This window comes from Polyodon spathula, chromosome 18, assembly GCF_017654505.1.
Source record: "Polyodon spathula isolate WHYD16114869_AA chromosome 18, ASM1765450v1, whole genome shotgun sequence".
NCBI lineage: Eukaryota > Metazoa > Chordata > Actinopteri > Acipenseriformes > Polyodontidae > Polyodon > Polyodon spathula.
The window spans coordinates 27,204,813-27,222,339 of NC_054551.1; the positions used below are offsets into that span (position 1 = coordinate 27,204,813).

Sequence of the window (17,527 nt, forward strand, 5' to 3'; positions counted from 1 at the left end):
CTGTCAGCATGAACATGCAATAGCACTGTCCCCTAAATCAAACCCTGCTACCTCTTATTTTTCCAATCATATATTCAAAATTATTTTAATGTAGCCTAACATGCACATAATTATCAGCAGCTGGAGGACACTGTTTTTATGTTTACTAGAAATACATGGAAATGCACAAGCAATACTGGAATGGACAGGTGAAGGAGTGTCAACTATTTTGGTATAAAATGTGCAAACCACTCAAAAGGTGATCAGATCAGACCCAATACCTGAGCAAACTCAGTGATATCCACATGTGTTAAACAGCTTGAGGGCAAAACACAACTGGAGATTTTAATGGTGCATCGGGATGCTTCTGTGAGCAAGGTACTGTACACTAGGTGCTTTACAGTAGCTAGCAGAAACACTTTGTAGTTATTGGTATGTGACAGCCACTCAAGATATTGAAAAGTTAATCTTGAAAAAGGGTTTCAATTAAGACTGAATCTCATGACCGTTTCTCTGAAGGTCTTAAGTATAGGCTGTTATGAGATGCTGCTGTACAGCCAGGCATATAGTCATGCCACGGTGGCCTTTACTTTTCTGTGATACTAGCTGGACAAGGCTGGGCCAGAAAATCTACTAAAAGCAGCTGGCACAGAGTTTAATTTAGTTGGATATGGCGATTTGCATAAGGCTTCAATGATTCAATCAATACCAAAAAGAAAACGGTTTTGTTAGCATAAAATGCATTCTATCCCAGAAATCACACACCTCTTTTTCTGTCAAGATGGATACAAATGCTGGGGCATGCTGCACACTAGAATAAATGGCTCCTTTATCGGCTATTTACAGTAGCGACATACTCATTTAAATCAATAACACTAACAGTCTATATTTTTAGCAGTTGTGGGTGATACTCATTGTTGTTTACAAAATGGGAGCAAGTTGTTATGTATAAATTGGTTTTGTTTTAATCATTGGGTTGAAGTTAAAACACTGTACTTAACCCTACACTATAGTGTCAGGGCATTTAGCTTACGAGGGAATTCAATCTGGAGAGCAAAGACAGTCGATCATTTTACGCCCAGCCTTAAAAAGACACATAAAATCATTACGCATTAAGCACATAACAAAGGTGTAAACTTAAAAATGGAATCATAACAAAATGCCATTAAAACTGTACAATTTATCAGTAATATGAATGCCACAGTAAAGTACTGTACCAGTAATATGAATGTTACAATAAACTATACCTTTACAATTAACAATTCTAAAATACAGCAAGAGAGAAGATGTGTTTGCAGTGTTTTCTCTGCCCAGATGAATGTGACAGGAAGTATGAGTGAGACCATGACACACATGTATGAGCAGGTTTGAGTGGTTGCTTGGAGGAAAGGGAAAAGGAAACATAACCCCCCCCTGTACACCAAGTAAACACAGCACACACAGTTCTTTATATATTGTAAAGCTATGAGGAAAGGTGGAAAGGGAGCAAAACTAGAACACAGAAGGGGAGGGGGGGGTATCAAACTTCTAATCCTTTTGGATATTTTTTCTGTCAAATGCCTAGTCAAAGTCTCCATATTTCTATTTACTGATAAAAAGAATGTACCATATATTTTATTTTGTGGGCAATACAGTCATTAGACAGGAAAGAAGCTTTCAGTTTGCTTTCTGTGGATTGGCAGATGTTACGATAGCGTAATAGCTAGCTCAGGTATTAGGCATAACAGGCAAAACACATTGCTGGTTCTATCTGGTTCGTATAATTGAGGAAGAACTGTAAAATGCACTTCTGAGGAAGTGTAACTGGGTACAAAATATGTGAGGTCTAGAGCCAGCATGGTCTGCCAGGACAGCAATGAATTGTTTTGACAAGGCTGCAGAGTGCTATATATTTGGAATATGACACTTCCTTGAACCTCGATTCATTGCAAGTTGGAGACAGAAATGTGTAGTCACAAACATTCCTAAGAATGGCCCAGTCTTCACTTTGAATTGTGTTCCTTGTAATGTGTGAGTGTCTACAGTCAGCCCTCTGTGAAAGCATGTCATATATGCTATCTTCCCCATTGTGACTAGAAATAGTATTTAAGTATATATAAATATATAAGACCTGTGCAACTTGTTTAATATAGCATTGTCTTCACTAGAATGGTGCATAAACAGGCCTTCAGAAAGATCATCTTTATTTTATCATTTTCTGCACTTCAGCAGATATCAGCCCTGGTGAAATTCAGCCAACAGCTGAGCATAAGGGTCTCTTCCAGCAGTCCTTCAATTACCCTGACATGCATAAAATGACCAGTTATCCCGAAAGTATCCATTTCCCTCTATTTGTTATAAGATATCCAACAGTAAAAGGTGAATCAAACATCCATAGAACTGGAACACTGAAAAGCACTCAGCATCCATCACAAAAGAGAAAATATTGATCCCCCAACCCCCTTCACTAATTGCATTATGCTTAACTGTGAAAATAAAATGGTTGAGCAGATGTTTCACTTTTTAACCCTTAGAGCACTGCAGTTTGTACTGAGAGTGAGATCTTGTATACTCTAAATGGGCGGCATTATCAAGGACTTTCTGGATCAAGGATTATTTTTATTCAGCTAACTTTTGGATGGTCAGTTGTTGTAAATGTATTTGGTACAGAAAATAAACAAAATTCAGTTGGTTCAGTTCAGCGTGTGACCCCCTACTTATTTCAAAGCCTTAACACTATTCAATTTTGTTTTTGCTAACTGTGCTAGGGTCTATTGTACTGAAATATGAAATAATGCCAGCTGAGGCGGTGTATTTCTAGCCAGATGCTCCTACACTAGAGAAGATAATCCAAACACTATTCCCTCATTTCACATAAACATCTGTTTGTGTACCTTTTTTTTTTTTAAAGTACGTATTCATGTACAATCAATGTGTAACAATGAATAATTGATCTTAAGATTAATGTGTTTGGCTATAAAGAATAATTACTATTGGACACATTCAAAAAGTAATAAAAAATAGCCTGGGGGGAAAAAAGAGCATTGAAAAGGCTCTTCTGTTCATATGGTTCTGCCATTCACTTATTTTGTAACTAAAACACTTAGTGAAGTTCATCAGAACACATGCCCCATGAAAACACAGACCCTTTCTCTGCTATGGTTACCAAAACTAATACCCGAGAGTCTGTGATTCTGAAAAAAAGTATTTTTGCAGAATAGTCAAGACTAAAGTACCCCTAATGTTATGCAATGTATACTTGTAGGCTTTGAAGGCTTCCCTCTCTACATGGTTGCACAATCTGCATTTGATAAAAAATGAAATAATGACTGTACTGTGGCGCTGTTCCAGAAATGTCAATGCTGGTGTCATTAACTTGAACTATTCACTCCTGTTAGACACTGACATTCATTGCACTCCATTTTCATGACACTATTGGTTTTGGCTTACAGCAAGTTCAAGAGAGAGAAGTCGATTACTATGCTTTTCTATTAGCTACCTAGTAAATACATATGAACTAATCTTGTAAGAATAAAAAGATGGCAAATAGCATGTGAATGTGTGTAAGGAGGCCAGTTGTGGCTCAGCAATGGAAGTTCAGCTTTCTTCTCTCACATCCTCTGCCTTATTTCACACAATCAAAGGAAAGAGCAATATAAAAAACCAAAGAGGTGCACCTGCTAAAGAGTCCAATGTAGATACTGTGGCTCAGATATTTGAAAGGTTTGTGCACCGCACAGAGGTGCGCATTGCAAATGGCCATTATGCGTGAATGCGCAAAATGTGCCATATTCGAAACTTCTTTTTGCGTGCCACAATCCGTTTTGCGCTGTGTGTAAATATAATGTCTGCACAGGGCAATTTGGCGAGAGTGGATGACAATTTCCAAGATCCTGCCATGTTCTAAATAATGCACCAAGCACAAAATAACACTTTTAAAAACAAAGCCTTAACTCTGCGCACCCAATCACTGAAGTGAAAAGCAGACGCTTTCCGAGCTACTACGACAATGAAAAACACCCAGCGATCATAAAATGTTCCATCTATATAATGACTATATTCAAAAGAACGATTGTGACTGCTTTGTGCCGTGTTAGAAAATATCAGTTTTTGTTCAAAAGCACACATTTTTGCGAGGCACAAATTTTGCGAGGAGACTGTGCAGTGCTTCAGATATCCAGGCCTGTATCTCCAAAAGAAAAACAAATGCCCATTCGACACTAGTTTAACAACATATACAATTCACCTGTACAAATACTGGCAAAGATTATCAGAGAATAATCTAGAATAATACGCTTTAGGTCGTTAAACAAGACTTAATCTGCACACCTCCCGAGAAACTGAACAAAAAAACACTTGAGAGTAACTGATCCACTGTGATCGACCAAGCCATACGGTAAGTCATTTCTATGTGCACATACTGTGAACTGCCGCCACACATACTTCCCCTTTCAATGAAACCATTTTCACCTATGATAATTTTTTTAATTAGATTGAACCCAATGTAGCCTTAACCAGCTGATACGTTGGAGCAGCCATGGAAACCCTAGAACCCTAGCATGAAGTAGCTTTGTATTGGTGAACAGCTGGCTGAGCTGGCTTTGTTTAGCTGCAGAGCTAAGTATGGTAAAGCTGTTTCAAACCTCATTAAAATGCATGCCAAAAACTTGTGCTTAGGGGGAGGAAGCGCCTGTACTGCAGAAAGCGGTGACACAGTGTTCACACCAACGCCAAGAGACAAAAAGCACATCAGGTGTGCATGTGCAAGTCAAAAAGTTTCTGGATGTAAATGATCATATCCTGCATACAAGTTTTTGAAACTTGGTATTTAAATTTATTTATACCAAAATGCAAAATCAGGTACCACTCTTGAGTAGATAAAAGACATCATTCTCAATCTGATTTTCATGAACATACTGTAAGCTCAGATTTCCTAATTCAATGGGAATCTAACAAAGCTCAAGAATAAAAACTCATGGTAATATGCATAATTACTCCTAGGCCACACTGTTGCATACATTAAAAATTGCAGATTTTTTTATACAGCCTCTTTTCTAAAATAATGTCATGCAGCAGCATAATGTGTAGTAAGTACTGGGGACTCAAGACGTGGGCAGACACCGTTTTTTAACTTCTACATGTAGAAACATGCATTGTACTAGAAATATTGTTCCCTATTGAAAAACAGGTCACAATACAGTAAATATCAAACACAAAACAACCTTGATACACGTAAAACATTTTTTTAAGTATAAAAAATATAGCTATATACTATTTTCAAACTTGTCAAATAAAAGACATAGTTTTTTAGAGCTATAAATTAGTTTAAAATTTTTAAAAAGTAGTGAATTAAGAATAGGTTGCTCAAAATATGTTTATATTTGTTTGCCTGGCAAATGACTCAATACCTAAGGCTCCAATCATCTCTTTAAAATGTATATTATCAAACAATCGTTTTACAGGGTGCCAAAGTGCCAAAGCCTGTCACATTGTTGTAGCTTGTTGTTATGAAAAGGGACACAGGAAAGCTTGAAATAGTGGATTAGCATTAAAACATAAACAAAAACATGTTGAAATATACAAGCAATACATATCTTGGAATAATTATAATTAAAATATGCTTTGATTCAAAACACTTATGTCTTTCTATTGCTTTAGTTAATTTCGTTTTTAAAGAACCTATGCTCTGCAGTAATGTTTATATTCGTAGATGTATGCATAATTTGGCATTCAAATCTGTTTTACAGCATGCCGCAATAGACAATTTTAGCAAAACCTTTGAATACTATAGAGAAAATTAGCATGCTATTGATTACAGATGACCTTGCCAGAATACACTGCAATAGCTAGACGCATATGCCATTGATAGTGTTTTTGTGTTTTTCAGATACATGTAAGCCCCAGCTGTACAAGAATCTGCCCAGCCATAGACAAAGGGCCTCCCCTTTGGGTATGACAGACCCTCATTCAGACAGGCACAGGAAACAGGTGATCTATGAAGAGGTCCTTTGTATGGCAGTGGCAGTCTACAAACTACAGATGGGGTACCAGTGCTGGTCAGTGTTGTGGTTCTCCCAAACCATACAGCTGCTATAACTCACAAGCCACATGGGCTCACTTAAAACAGTCCCCTGTGCCTCACCCCTTCAAATCTGTCCCCATCCACCTCTCTGTTGGCTGTCTGGAATGTATGTCAAAACAATGCATAGCCAACATCTACCACAAGCCAGTCTGTATCACCATAAGCCGTGCCCATGAAACAAACTGGCCACATACAGAGGAGAACCTGTTTACAGAACAGAACAGCCACCTTTAATTAATGTTCACCTGGGGCTCCATTAAAATGCCAGCAGATGGTAGACGAATGTAATGTGTTACACGGCGGACAGATAAAAAAAGTGTTTGAAATGATATTTTGTTGTTTTTTTAAGGCAGTATAAAAAAAAGCAATTGTAAAGGGCAGAATGAGGTGTTAAAGGGTAGCACTTACAATAATACATCTATTTGAATTCAAATTTCATGGGAATTATGTTATGTTACTGAATAATGGAAATGGAATAACGTTCTTGAAAACAAATATTCTGAACCACCACAACTTATCTCATTCTGAACCCGAACTAAAACTCCTGTCATATGAATCTGTTATTATGTAATTATGAGCTGGCATCAATGACTTTGTGCAAATGTATGAAAAATGATTTAAATGATCTTACCTTTGCGAAATCTCGAACATCAAACAAGTCAAAGGCCTCAAACAATTCGCTTTTTCTCATCCCAAATATTTCACAGCATGCTAAAAGGAATGTTCTTATATTTTTCAAACACAGGAACTGAAAAAAAAAAAAAACAGAACAATCAATATCAGTGCCATGGTATCATATTCATGTTATCATTGTTAATGCATTTTGATAATCTTAGTTAAGACAACTTTATGAGCAAATTCACAGCCAGCCCTAATGAAGAACCACAATGTAGATAATTATGTTGTCTGCGGTAGTACAGCAAATTTACAGCATATTCATTCAAAATTATAAAATCTTTATCAGGGTGGCACAACTAATTCCCGTTGTCTCTATATGAGAAGAATATTAATAAAGACAGTAATACAATTACTGTTCCCACTGGAGCTGTCACAGATAGAAAAAGCATCAAATAAAAGCAAAGGTTATAAACAGAAACAATGGCTATGAAAAATTCATGCCATTTCGCTTGAAGTCAATCCAAATCTGTCATCAGTCGTCTTATTAATGTAGAAGAGCACCAGGCTGATTAGAAGTATGTATTAGGAACCTGATTAGAATAACCTAAACAAGAAACCTAGGGGAAAAAATGTAGTTACAACTAATGTCCTAACTAATGAAATCAAACTAGAACTGTTCGATTCTAGTTCGTTTAACAAGGGAATTCAGAATTTAGCAGTTCTACGTAATCTCTTTTGGTTCCGGTGTAAATAAATGGTCACGGCCGTGATTATATAGGGACCAAAAAGCTAAAGTGAAAAAAGGAATCAGACATGACATGAGACAAGCCCTCTGAATGTCTGAAAGCAATGAAGTCACTTGTGTAATGTGCAACCCTGTATAAAAGAATGTTGGTTGCTTTTGAAAACAGGGCTTAAAAATAAAAAAGAGAGATAGCAAGTTTTTGTTTTCCTAGTAGGGTTTCTAAGCTAGTAAGAAACAAAGTGGGTGAATTCAGAAGTAACATTAATGCATCTGTCTTACTTGCTTATTTTTAAATTTGAAAAAATTACATTTCATTAATTTTTTTATTTTATTTTTTACAAATTTTGCAGTGCTGTTGCTAAAGCATAATTATGATCCCATATCTCAAAACGAACAGAGTACAAGAAAGGGTGATTTTATCTTGTTCAGAGGAGGATGTGCCATGTAATAGCCTACAGTACATGAAACCAGTACTAACCGGAAACGCAATGTTTGATGAGAACCCACATTACTTTAAAACAGATTGCACCTTTTTAGCCTTCTATTCAATGCACCATAATTTTTCTTTTCTTTAGCCCAGCTGAGAAATCTCCATATACAGTAGTTTACAAACTGCACTTCAATAAAGAGGAAACAGTCTGTAAGTATTTACCAAAAACTGCCCCAAAAGAGTAAATCCTTACCATGCAACAGGGGTCTTACTTGATGAATGAACTGTTATGTCACTTTTACATATGTTATTGAAATAGACAGGAAACATAATATATCTATTTAACCTCATTGCAGTAAGTGTTGTACTACTGAAAAAATAAAGAAAACATTTTTAGAAATGCACACATTTCTTAACATATCCAAACTGTTAAGAAAAAAGGAAAGTTAAAAAGAGTTCAAGCATCAGATGCTCGATAAGTCAACACAATAATAACAATAATGTGTAATACATTAGTGTATGCATACAGTATTACTGCCAGCAGCAAACCTACCAAGAGGCACTGATTCTACCTGATGCTGTACATTGATGACAACAGCTTTAAAGCAGCGGAGGGTGGGCTGGCCAGAGCTTGCTCCCATATTATTATTGGCATATGGTGACACACAGGGGAAAGGGAGAGGATGGCTTTTGTAAATGTAAAAAAGATTGAACCATGAACCACTTAGACTCAATTTGGATTTGGTATAGTATTCATATATTAATTATTTAGCTATAAATTGCATACAGTATGTCCATTCCAGCACCTAATACATATAAGGCCAAATATATACATTTATGCATTTTACATTTGCATCCGTGTGTGCTATGGTGCAGCATACTTAAAAAAAAAAAAAAAAGACATATTATTTATTGAAGCTTCCAACCCTGGCAAATCCAACCAGTGTCGACTCAAAATCATTTTCCCTTTTCCTTTTTCCACTGGTTAGTTTAACTGAACTATCTCCCACTGAGCTAAAGATGTAATTACCTCACCATTCTTTAATGCAGTATAGACCGACTCTTTCGGAAGCATGAAGGTGAAAATGGCTCTGCTGAGAGTAAGCTTGCCAGTTCGTGTTCTCTTTACAACAACATTCCTGGACAGAAACATCCGAGAGGGGTCAAACAATAACATTAGATTTTTTTTTAATTTATGGACTGCTGAGCTCAGCTAAAAATGCGAGAATACCAGTTGGATTGTAATATCTAAAGTTCTAATGAAACAATTCAACTGCTATCACTGTTAAATCTGCTATTCTGAGATGCAATGTGAATGGTCCAGTAGAAGATATAAATGTTCAGGTTAAGGTTTATAGAAAGAAAGAAAAACAGAAGGGGTACATTTTTGTTTTTAAGGAAAGCGGCTTGTTTTTGGTATTTGGTATTGCAGGAATCTCTCATTACTTCTTTTTTAATCAACACGCAGGAGACGTGAGATGAAATAAACCTGCCAATCTTCCATTGTTATAAATAGCGTAAGGGCAGATTTAACTAAGAGTACAGCTACTTCAGTAATGTATCAGCAGCACTGATCAAATGCACTTTTTATATACCGTATTGTTAAGTGCCTTTTACTGAAACATGTAAAGTGCTATATCTTTAATGGCAAACAGTATTACAATACAGCAACACTAATCATTTGTGTGTCAAGTATCTAGGAATAGATTGTTTTGATTCTGAATTAAACTTTAGATAAATCTTCATACAGATTGGGGTGGTGGTGTTGTCTTTGGTTATGGGGGTGTGGGTGGAGATGGGTTACCTGAGATGAATTTGAATTGCCCCATTCTGTTCCAGAAGGGGTAACTACGGTATAACAGAGATGTATTCAAGATAGTCCAAGCCCAAGGTGTAGCTCACTCTATATTTTGCTTTACTTGAGATACGGATTGTCTAATACAGACTTGGTTCAAGTATTAATCTTTGATGTATCTTGGCCAGACAGCAACATGTGTGGGCACTTCCACTTCAGCTGCGGATAAAACATGAACATTCTTCCCAAACAAATGCTAATGCATATAAAAACAATCTAGCGGGACAGTTATATATTAAACTGCGTCTGGGACAGTTATTTTAAGGAGGTTCAGTTTCCATGATCCTGACAAAGAAAAGGTGAAAATAATACTATTCATTCATGATTAACACAGTAGGCATAGGCAAAGGTGAAATAAAGTAATTTAAACAATAACTAGCAAGGAGCTACTCAGAACAATAACTTAACTGCTTCTTTCGGCAACAAAGTTGTCTTTTTTGCTGGTTTAATACTGTTACAGATATTGTATTTTTCTTTAGCCTTAGTACCTGCTTAAAAATTACCTTTCATGGCAAGCTTACCATAATACTTAAATATCTAAAATATGTTACAAATCCTCTTTCACATAGTATGCATATATAATGTATTATTTTATCAATGTATTTTTGCTTCAAATTAGGCCAGGGTTTAAACTTTTTCATACAAGAGGGATAAGAGAACAAACCCAAATTACCTTTCCATGTTTTTAAATCATAAAAATGCCCATCACAAAAACTGATTCAAATGCACCCGACCAATTGGATTAAAATAATCCTCACTCTAGAGCTATTGAATGCTTGCCATGCAACACTGGCGAAAAACCACTTCTGATGATCACTTAACACTAAAAAAAAGTTATCTTCTACAGTAATTCAATTTATTTTGATGCAAACCTAATTTACGCTTACAAAATAAATCTTATGCTGTCAGAAGGAAAGTATATCATGAGGTTTATGAATAAAACAGGGGTTGGAGTAAAATCTTCATAAGATTTAACTTAAAAAAATGTGTGCTCTTAAAATTCAGAGTAAGCAGTCCATCTGGTATAACTAACAGCCTTCGAAGTGAGGCTGACTATACTCTGGCTCCTGTTGCAACCTCAGTAGGACTGGATTTGCATTGGGAACAAATACGAAAATGTTTGGTCTCCTCACACAAGCTGTTGCACTGACAGTCACTGAGGACTGTGAGTTATATTGGCAAGAACTGTCAATGTGACAGACTGTTTCCCTAGCGTATGTTCTCAGGTAGGCCACCCCTTTTCAGTAATAAAAGGGCAAGCATGGGAAATTCATTAACCACTTACTGTGTGTGAGAGGACAGACACTGCGAGCAACCATACTGCTGGTGCACAATTCAACTAAAGGTTAAAAATTGTATTATTAAAAAAAAATGTATGTCAAGCAGTCTTGCTAAGATAAAAGCTGTGGATATGCATGTATGCCACATTATGTGTACAAACCTTCATGAGATTTTTACAACAGTAATATAAACTGTTGAACTATTAAAACACCTTTTAGTTCAAGTACTGCATTTAAAAAAAATGATATATATATATATATATATATATATATATATATATATATATATATATATATATATATATATATATATATATATATATAATATATATATATATATAAAAAAGAACATTATCTTTTCAAATCAAGAGAGGGGGAGAGTAAATATCCTTCTAGAATGATGTGGTTCCTCACACTCACTCAAAAACTGGCTTAAATAAAATGTAGTAATTCCCATTATACCTCCAAATCTACCAGTGCTGGAATTCTGAAAATGCACTCTTCGTGTCTTAGAAAGGTCAGGTGATGTCCTGTGGGTAATTTGCTGGCGTGAACTCTTACATTACCATATATAGGGAATTCAGATAGGATACAGAAGTTCCTTTAAAAAAAGCCAGGACTTAACATTGTACATCTACTGTTATGTCGTCCCACCGATCCTAACAGCAGTTTACACACAATCCAAATCAATGTTCTGGGAATTTTTGAGTCTTCCTATTTTAATACACAGAGATTACTTAAACAGGGACCTTATGGTCCCCATTTTATTCCAGCCAACATGGTTTAAAGGAACACAAGTCACTGACAGACCGTTAAGTGAATACCTGAATGCATCGACGTAAGAGGTCATGGATAACATGATAACATTTTTCATATTGGCAGGGATTTTACATATAATTTTTTTTTTTTTTTTTTTTTTTTTTAAACTGACTCTAAAAATAAACCTTTAACCTTTATTAGAAAATAATGGGTGAATCTTTTGGCAAATGCTAGTTAAGCTTGCTGTTATTTAGAAATGATTTTGTTGCTTAAATAAATAAACATATTTCACAGAAATTATCCTATATTATATATACAGTATATACAATATTTCTGAAGGAAATTCAATGTAACAATCGGTAATGCACAGTAACACACATACACAAGGAAATAACAAACCCTATCCTAATGTTCACTTTAATAAGTAGCTCTTACATCAAAACATAGCCTTGTAAAATAACGATTTTTCTGCATACAAACTGTCATGCCAGAATTTCCTCAATTCAGATTATCACAATAGCAATCTCCAGACAGACTGAAAAACAAAATGGCATTTCCCTCACTGGATTTTGTGCAAGATTGGGATAGTTGTCTGATAGTTGTGGAACCTAGATCTGTAGTAGTAAAAAAAAAGAAAAAAGGTTTTGCTTGTATTTATTATTTGCATATATTAATTATACATAGCATTTAAGACTCTAGATATTTAATTTCTTGGTATTTAATGCTTCGTTCCATTTAACGTCCCATATCTAAATAGTAAGGTGATATACATGTATACTGGGTGTCAAATATTGTATGGTTATGTGATAAAAATAAAAATAAATGTATTGTACAAAACAGCTGATAGCACACTGTTAACTAGAGGTATTAAAAATAAACACTAATATTGTCACGTACAGCACTGCGTGTTTCCTCTTGTGTGAATATAGTACCCATTCACAAAAAAAATGTTAAAAGCAGTTTCACATTTGTCAGCAATCTTGGTAAGCCTGTCATTTCACATACATATGTACAGTATGTATGTATGTATGTGTGTACAGTACATCTGTATTTAAGTATGCATGTATTCAAATGTGATCAAAGGTAATCCAAATTTGTTAAATAAAATAAATGTTACATTTTAGAACGTAAAATTCAACCCCTGACTAAAAGATTGATCTGAATTTAGCTAGATACATTACCATATTTCAATTGTAAGTTGAAAGCAGTAAAGCATGGAAAACCAGAGGCCCTGAGGACCCTGAGGACAAGCGCTGACAAAGCTGAGAGTGTTGGCATTTAAGGGTTTGAGTTTTGTTTTTTTTTTTTTAAAAATTGAAACTAATCCAAACCCTGCATCTTTTGCTAGGTAACGATGCAAAAACACTTGGGATTCAGTGAAATAGTTTGGGGTTAAACTAAACAGAAAAGTGAAAAAATGAGAGGAGATTAAGAATTATACAAAAATATTTATACAAAGAGATACACCACATGTAAAACTTAATTTAAAAATAAAGTATATTTCTACTTTTAGGGGAAAAATAATATTCACATCTGTAGGGGGGGGGGGGGGGGGGGGACACTGATACACACATCTATAATAGGAAAATGTGCTTCCACAAACTTTTCTAGTTCTGAGATTATAATAAACCACATTGAACATGTTAAAGCCAAACCTGTCTTAAATTACAATACCTTTTTTGACCACGTTCAGATGACTGGTGAAATATATTACAGATGTACACCATCTTGAACCACTGAAGGCATCCAGACTAAGCTGACACACCTGTGCTCACAATACACCTTTTGGTCTCACACTAAAACCAGGAATGGTTCAAATTACTATGCAGTAAGATTTTATTTTCCACGCAGCACGATATTATGAGAGTTTACCTGTCTCAACTAACAACTTCTCACGACTTACTGTATATCGCTTTATCATTGCAGTGCCAGCTGCTCCTGTCCTCACTATAACTCTCTTCTAACTGGAAGTAGCACTGCCAAACATGACCCTCAGCCCATGTTACAGTTTTGATTAACGTTATCATATCAATGCCCACAGGTTCACTGCTACCTGTGCACAGCAATAACTACCAATAACATTCTCTTACTTTAGTATCAGATTTTGGTTACTTTTATCTTAAGTGGACTTGTTCTGCAGTGCTCTAAACTCCCAGTCACAGACTGAAGAAGGGCTTGCCCAGGAAAACTGTTCCTGTATTACTGATAGGGAACACATTCTGCTCTGCACAGTTAGTCTCTGTTGATGGAACTGGGTTGCCTGACTCGTTGACCTCTTGAAGGTCACCCTAAGCACTCTGTGCTATCACTTTAAAGAGAAACAGCACAGCATGATCAAAGAGAAGATGGAAGGAAACAGGTAGCGTTCTATTATACTGTATGTATAAAGTGAAAGCATGTATAAGATTGACACTATATTGAAATATTAGTCATGTGTATGTATGTATGCCCAATTATTAACAACCTAATGACAAAAAGGATATATGATTATGCTTCTGTTGTGGCCTGGCCTTTAACAAAAACCTTCTTCCTCTCTTCCAGTACCCTTCTGGGCCGCTGTGCTAAGGAAATGCGGCCATTTTCTTGTTTTCATAGCTGTAATCCCATGGTGACAAATCAGTGTATTTAATGAAGCAGGATGCTAAGTTCAAGCCAAACTCAAACTCATACAGATGCTTTCTCTTTTTTTTTTTTAAATATGGATACATGTACATAAAAAGTAGCACTGAGTAATGTTTAAAGCAACTATTGCAATTAAACTACTGGTTGCCTGTGTGTAGGACATTTGTAATGGTGTAATTAAAATATGTTAAAAAAAAATATTGTAGACTTAAAAGAAGATGCTACAAATGTTACTTTAAAATATATAAATGGCAATAAGATGTTAATTATAAAATGAGCAGCATTATACTAGTTCTATAGTAGTTCTTGCAATGATAGTGCAAGACCACTAAGCCCTTTGATATACCACCATTTATCCCAGTGTGCAGTATTGTCCATTTGTGCTTTTTCAGGCTTTTGTCCTGTTTTCTCCCTAAGGGTACATGTTTTCTAGAAAATGGGATGAAAAAATAGCTGTCTCCAAATTAATGAATTATTCATTCTGGAATTCACATTAGATACCTAATTATGTAAATTTTCAACCCAAAAGTTTAAATAAAACATGTTTTTGGTATTGGGGGGATGGGGAGGGGGGTATTAAACACAGTTTAGAATCTGGAGCAAGGTGAGAATATTACTTATTTCAAAATGTACATTAATTGTTAAATATAGTACAGGAAATGATGGAGGATGATAGACATAGCCACAAGACAATCAGGCACTGTCTTCCAGCTACTGTAGCTGGTCAGGAAGAACTGTTCATTCATGATATGCTACAGTAGTAAACCCAAAGCAATTTCTTTTTTTTTTATTAAAATAAGAATACTTGTATGAATAGAGTGCTTTTATCATTATTATTGTTTTCACATTAATCTAACAAAAAGCAACTGTCTCGGGTATTTAAACAGCCACTGCACCATATCCCTTTTGAATTGCACCGTGGATGTATATATATTATATATATATATATATATATATATATATATATATATATATATATATATATATATATATATATATATATATATATCAAATATTCAATACATCGATATTTGTATCTTCTTTTTGTATACTTTCAATTTAGTGCAGTACATATATCAACTATTTTAATATGATTGGCTATTGTTTAAATAATTCACGTAAAGAGTGCTATCTGGCTCCGTTGTTCAACGGGCTTTTTTAAGGTTTGGGGGAAAAAACCTGGTCAGCCTAACTATCCGTCCTATATGCACAACTACAGTATGTGCACTGTATGTTACAGGCTATCCTCACACATAAAGTATTGCACCGGGGGGGGGGGGGGGGGGGGGGATTTCGTGCTGTCATAATGGATAACGGTACTCGACTGAGAATAATGTAACTTCCTTATTATAGCTATACATTCTCAAAACAAAAATATACACCAAATGTGATAATAAGGTTGTAGTTGTACAAACAGAAGTGCTCAACTTTGTACACGATCGACATGTTTTGAAATGTTATCATTTGACTGTAAAACTTTTGAATTTATATATGTTTAAGACTGCTAGTTGCATCAATAAGACAATATTAAACATAACACTGCATTAACCGTCGTCTTCTTTATATAAAAGCACGCACACACACAATGCTAATTCAACGACGATGCTCTTGTTCTTCCATCCAAAACAGGCACATCAGTATACCGGTATTAACCGTGTGAAAACCCTTACCTGTGACATTTGCGGTCTCAGATTGATCTCCTTCAGATTGATAGATAGGGGTCTCAGGTTGTTCAGAAGTTGGCACAACAGAACCCCGTCCCTTAAGGTCTGAGCTAAATCAAATACCTGGGCTGAGTCCCATGTAACCCGATGGTTTGGTGGCAGCACCTTACAATTGATAAGCCACAACGCGCATTGCCTCCAAGGCTCCATCATGTTATATTCAATGTGATGCTAACTATAAAAATAAAATAAAAATAAACTCAGCTCGAAATCAAGTTATTTTCAAATGTATTGCTTCATACGCAAACGGTCTTCTCTGGTGGAAATGTAATAACGTAAAAAAGGAGAGAACTGCAATGTCACTTCCCACTTCTGTTTTGCATTGCGCTCACACATAAACGTATATACAGCGATTTATGGGTGTACAACGCCGAGCTAAATGCACAGCTGACTGCCTGTTCTGCTCTGCCCCTCTAGACTAGATCCTTTTTTTTTCTGTCTCGCTGCTGTTGCTCGCTTGCTGCCGTCTGACTCTTCCGTCTGCCACTCTCACATGTTCCATATACACAAAGGAGCGACTCCACCGAGTGCGAGCGTTCTTCAGTAAGAGGAGTGAAACGCTACTGAATAAGAACACACTCTGACGCTGATATGAAACTCATAATTATCAACAAACTCATGCCTTTGATAAAGTAGGCGTCCAAATTAGGCAATGTGGCTTTGGGTTTGACATCGTCACCATTATATGGATATATTGATTGGTCAAAAATACTTTTTATCAAGAATACTATTGCATTATAGTATAAGGACCATCTGTCTCAGAAGTTTTATGAGTATCATAGGTTTTTTAATATTTAAAAAAAAAAAAAGAACTATATTGGCCACCACTAGCACCGACATTCATTACATATCGTATTTTTTTGCAATGAATTTAAAATAAAAAGTGTTCATTGTTTTATTTATTTATTTTATAAATGTTTATTTTGTAAGGTCTAGCGCTGCCTGAAATAAACAAAACGAACATTTGCAAGTGGGTGTATTTCAGTAAGGCAGCTGCTGTAAGGATCAATTATTTTTAAAGATGGAGTTGTTTTTTTTTTTTTTTTTTTTTTTTTCTGATTTAAAGCTCTTGGTACCCTTAGAGAATTAGATTGGCTTGGGCCCATGTATCCATATCACTATATCACCCTTGATTTTTTAGCACGTTTGTTAAATAGTTTGGAGTTGTAAATCCTTATAAAAGCATACCATGGTAGAAGCATAAATTAGTAAAGTGAGGTAAGGAATAGTGAAGCTTATAAGACGCAAACATGACAAAGGCTTAGGTAGCTTTGTATACAAAATGTTGCAGGACCACCCTGCATCTTTCCTACAGTTCTTAAGTACGCCCAGTTGATTTAACTGTATGAAGTGCCAAGAGGGTTTACCTTTAATATGTAACATAAAGCCAAGTGCTGTAGACATCATAGTGTCAATAAATATTGTATAACAGGCTTCACCATTTCATGTCTTTC

The 17,527-nt window shown here is 35.6% G+C and overlaps 1 protein-coding gene across 2 annotated transcripts in view; it reads right to left on the reverse strand.

Moving 5' to 3' along the window:
• Positions 1-16,642, reverse strand: part of LOC121330988 (guanine nucleotide exchange factor VAV3-like) — a 68,574-nt gene extending 51,932 nt beyond the window's left edge. For both annotated transcript variants that reach the window (XM_041278050.1, XM_041278049.1), the window contains exons 1-2: positions 16,020-16,642; positions 6,672-6,788 (exon numbers count right to left, since the gene is read on the reverse strand). In XM_041278050.1, coding sequence (XP_041133984.1) covers positions 6,672-6,788; positions 16,020-16,226 — 324 coding nt within the window. In that variant the 5' untranslated portion in view covers positions 16,227-16,642. The remainder of the gene's footprint in view (positions 1-6,671; positions 6,789-16,019) is intronic.
• Between the last annotated feature and the right edge of the window lie 885 nt (positions 16,643-17,527).